The sequence below is a fragment of the Sinocyclocheilus anshuiensis genome, unplaced genomic scaffold (genome assembly GCF_001515605.1).
Source record: "Sinocyclocheilus anshuiensis isolate Anshui unplaced genomic scaffold, SAMN03320099.WGS_v1.1 scaffold1566, whole genome shotgun sequence".
NCBI classification, from domain to species: domain Eukaryota; kingdom Metazoa; phylum Chordata; class Actinopteri; order Cypriniformes; family Cyprinidae; genus Sinocyclocheilus; species Sinocyclocheilus anshuiensis.
Genome location: NW_015546165.1, coordinates 101,851 through 106,306, shown reverse-complemented (window position 1 = coordinate 106,306; position 4,456 = coordinate 101,851). Strand labels below are relative to the sequence as shown.

Sequence of the window (4,456 nt, the reverse complement as noted above, 5' to 3'; positions counted from 1 at the left end):
GTCCTCTGTACGTTCACACACCGCATCACTCGTCTCGATCGTGTCATCACTGCATTTACACCTGAAACACAGAAAATGTGAGAAATGGTCAAAATGACACTTTTAGGACACACTAGCGGTTCCAGCAAAGAAAATGCATGGTGAAGTGCACTGTATAGTGTCCTCGATACACAGATCTTGCCCAGCGCCGAGGTCATGGGTTCGAATCCCAGGGAATGCATGCAAGATAAGATGCATTCGATAAAAGTGTCTGTCAAATGCATAAATGCAAATGAATTACACATAATTAAACAGAGATAATTATACTTATTTAAAAATACTTTTTGTAAACATGTATAATATATTATAAATATGTATAATTATGCATAATTAACATGATAGAAATCGGAATAATTATTTTCAGAAGTTTTTATATTTATATTTTTCAGATGTTTTATATATTTTATATAGTTTTTAAATACTAATGCATTATTAAGCATAAATATGCATGATTGTACAATTGTATGCAAATGTATGAATACATTTTAAATCAAAGTTTGTAATGCTGTACAATTATGCATAATTCATATATATTATAAATATGTATAATTATGTTTATTTAAATAAATTTGGAACTTGCATTCAAATGATTCAGCTGAATTTGTCAGGCCACGCCAAAAAATGAATTGTGTAATATCCATGAAACAATTTGACCAATTAAATTTATCTTCCTTAAGGACATAATGAGTTACTTTAATTTTTTTAATATTATTTTTATAAAATTATTTTTAACAAAATATTTTTAAATACATAATTATAATGAATTTATAATTATAATAAATTATAAATAAATAAATATAAAATAAAATAAATTATAAAATAATTAATACATTTATATATATTATAAACACATATAATGTATAATTAATACATAACGTAAATATTTTATTTTTATGAAATAGTTTTTAATTAACAATATTTTTATAATTATGTATGATTATGTACTTTAATACATAAGTATAATATTATTATAATTACACACGTAATATAAACATTCTCATGAACTGGAACAATGGCTCAGAAAAGCCTTTAAAATGAGCAAAAATTACTTATAGCGAAGTAGTTACTATATAAAACCTACTTATATCGTAGAAAGATGCACAAACAAGTCTCTCTGATGTACGATCTCTGATGCATCTGTTTTAAAGCACGAAAATAATAAAGAACAACAAAATGAGAAGAAACACTATAGCTTTGAAACCTTGAGAAAGCAGACGAACGAGCAGAAAGAGTAACAGGATGTGAGGCCCGAGAGCTCGAGTTTCAAACATCGGTGAATCCCTGAGAGAACGGATCGACTTTCAGCAATAAAACCCAGCAGAATCAACACAGAGATTCACAAAAAAAATACTATTTTTAAATTACACAACTTTTTATACATTATATTTGATACATTATAAAATAACTTTTTATTTACATTATAAATATGTTTAATTATTTTATTTTATAAATTTATATTTTTTAATTACTCAAAATATTTTTAGAAATGTACCATCATATACATTTCATTAATATATTATAAATATGCATAATAAAAAATGTAGCATTTTATTTTTATAAAAGTTATATTACTTTTTTATTAATTACAAGCCCAAACCTAAAACCAAGACAATGTTATTTGCAAAAACGGACTATTTGTGCATGAATGATGCTGATGTGTGTGTGTGTGTTTGTCGTCTTACCCCGGCCCTCATTTGTTCTGGTCTCTGATTCTCAAGCATCGTCTCTTCACGGCTGGTTCTGGATCGTCCCGTCCGCTCGGCTCGGATCCCAGATCCGTGTTTTTCTCCCAGGTTTGTGTTTGTGTGTGTAAATGCGTTTGTGTGTTTTTCTCGCGTAGTTTGGGCGGTACGGACCGTGCGTAGGTGTGCTCTACATCCTGCGGCGCTTCCTCCTCCCCCCTGCTCTCTTTCGATTGGTCGCTCCGGCAGTCCGTCTGCTCTGCCGGCCAGCGATTGGTCGAGCCGTCGTCCCGCCCACTCAAATAGCTGTTCTCTTTCACATCTTCGCAGACGGAGAGAGGAGACTGAGAGGAGCTGTCCAGTGAGAACGAGGCGGCTTGTATGGCGGTCGAACGAGCCAATGAGTACAAAGAGGCGGGAGTAACGATTCTAGAGGCCGTCGCCGTGACGACAGACGCGTAAAGTGCTTTGTGCGTTGGAGATGCGCGCGTGTGAGTTTCCTCTTTCACCGGGTGTTTGCGGAGACACTGAATCACCTGGCGCTCCGACGCGAGAGGAGAAGCGCATTGTTCGGTCTTTACTTTTTTGTTGGGCTCCTCCGAGTGACCCGGATCGGGTGTACGCTCGTGCTCCTGAAGGCTTCGAATGACTCCTTTGTGGCCCGTTTGAGGGAAAACAGGGATGGGAATGGGAATCGGCACCGGGATTGGCACGAAAACCGGGTAGGGTGATAACATCATGGGCTGCGGCCAGGGCGGGGGTAAATGGGGCGGGTACGCCGGGTGGAAGGGCATGTAAGGGGCAGGGAAAGGCTGGAGGAGAGGAGGCGGGGCAAAGGAAGCCCTCTGGTTAGGGCTGAGGGGGCGGGGTGGGTGAGAGGCGGGGCTTCGCAGGGGTGGGCGCACAAAGGGGAGGGGCATCTGAGGTGGGCGTGGCTGTTCCGGAGTAACACGAGCCGGAGAAGAGGGCGATATGCTGGTCTGAATCCTCGGCTGCGGCGGGCTTCGGGGCGAGAGGGTTTTCGCTGGTCTGTCCCAGGCCTCCGGGGTGAGGAGTTTCTGGTTTTCCTCCACAGCCGTTTTGGGGCGGTCCTCCTCATCTTTGTGGGCAGAGCCGGAGAGGGCGGCACGAGCTTCCCGGTAAAACACGTCCATCTTGTACTGGTTTAGGCATTTGGTGCTGCAGAACTGCAGGCGCTCCTCGCCCGCACCGAAGTCCAGGTACTCTTTAGTGTGACGCGCGTGTTTACACCAATCACACACCTGCAGAGAGACGGTTTTACAAAACACATCCATTCTGAAGTCTTCACATTTTAATATTTCCTTTTTTAAGTCACTTTTAGGCATATTTCTACATAAATTATATATTTTTAATTAATTACTTTTTTTATAAACATTAATCATTTTGCACAATTCATTAATATATGAATAATTATTGTATTTTTATAAACAAATATTTATTTTTAATTATTTGCACAAAATATTTTTATATGTGTAATTATGTATGTTTAATACAATACATAAATATGTATACTTATTTAATTTTAATGAACATAATATTTTTAATTACACAAAATATTTTTCTATAATTGAACATTATACATTATTATAATTATTATTATATAAGGCGATCATGAGTTTGAGCAAAAGCAAATTTTCTCAGATAATGTTCAAATTTTTTGCAGTTTAAATATGTGACAATATTTCCCCTTGATATCCATATTTATATTTTTTAAGGTATTGTATTGAAGTAAAAAAATCCAGTATAATGAATAAATAAATAAGAATACATTCCTTAATATTGATGATTAAATGTAATATTTTTTATAAATGTAATCCTTGATATTTGTCTTATGTAGTAACGGTTTCTACATGCAGTAGACATCGGCGCACGTGGACGCTCGTGTGTTTATTTACACGCGTGTTGTTGTTCATCTTCAGCAGAAGTCTTGAGGGCGTGTCCAGCGTCTGGCCAGGGGGCGGAGACTGGTCGCCATGACGATCCTCATCTCGAGCCTGGAGGAACACAAACACACACAAATAGTAATCTGAAGCGCTTTGTTTGTGTGAAATATAAACATGTATTTGTAAGTTAATCAACTAAAACTAAAACTACATGAAAAAAAACTTTTGCCACTTTTGCTGGAAAAAAAAAATTAAACTATAAAATATATATAAAAAAAAATATTATTATTAACAAAAACTATAATCGTATCTCAATAACAGCAGCTGATTCAAACACAGCGACACGTCAGATGTGATGACAATGCGTTTGGTTTTCATTCTAAGTCTAACACTAGATCTATTGTTTTAGCAATGTCTTTCTGTGAAATGCACTCGTCCTGCACAGCCAACGGCGCTTGCTTTGATATCGAATATCAGCTGAGAGACACAGACACGTTTAATAACTGCATCTGAAGAATCCAGAGATGTTATTCTGTGTGTGTGAGTGTGTGTGTGAGTGTGTGTGAGAGAGTGTGTGTGTGTGTGTGAGAGAGAGTGTGAGTGTGTGTGTGTGAGAGAGAGTGTGAGTGTGTGTGTGTGAGAGAGAGTGTGAGTGTGTGTGTGTGAGAGAGAGTGTGAGTGTGTGTGTGTGAGAGAGAGTGTGAGTGTGTGTGTGTGAGAGAGAGTGTGAGTGTGTGTGTGTGAGAGAGAGTGTGAGTGTGTGTGTGTGAGAGAGAGTGTGAGTGTGTGTGTGTGAGAGAGAGTGTGAGTGTGTGTGTGTGAGAGAGAGTG

The 4,456-nt window shown here is 37.6% G+C and overlaps 1 protein-coding gene across 1 annotated transcript in view; it reads right to left on the bottom strand.

Moving 5' to 3' along the window:
- LOC107701362 (sine oculis-binding protein homolog) overlaps nt 1-4,456 on the bottom strand; it is a 12,449-nt gene continuing 7,993 nt past the window's right edge. Inside the window, exons 5-7 of the mRNA XM_016503350.1 lie at nt 3,638-3,736; nt 1,722-2,983; nt 1-61 (exon numbers count right to left, since the gene is read on the bottom strand). Coding sequence (XP_016358836.1) covers nt 1,730-2,983; nt 3,638-3,736 — 1,353 coding nt within the window. The 3' untranslated portion in view covers nt 1-61; nt 1,722-1,729. The remainder of the gene's footprint in view (nt 62-1,721; nt 2,984-3,637; nt 3,737-4,456) is intronic.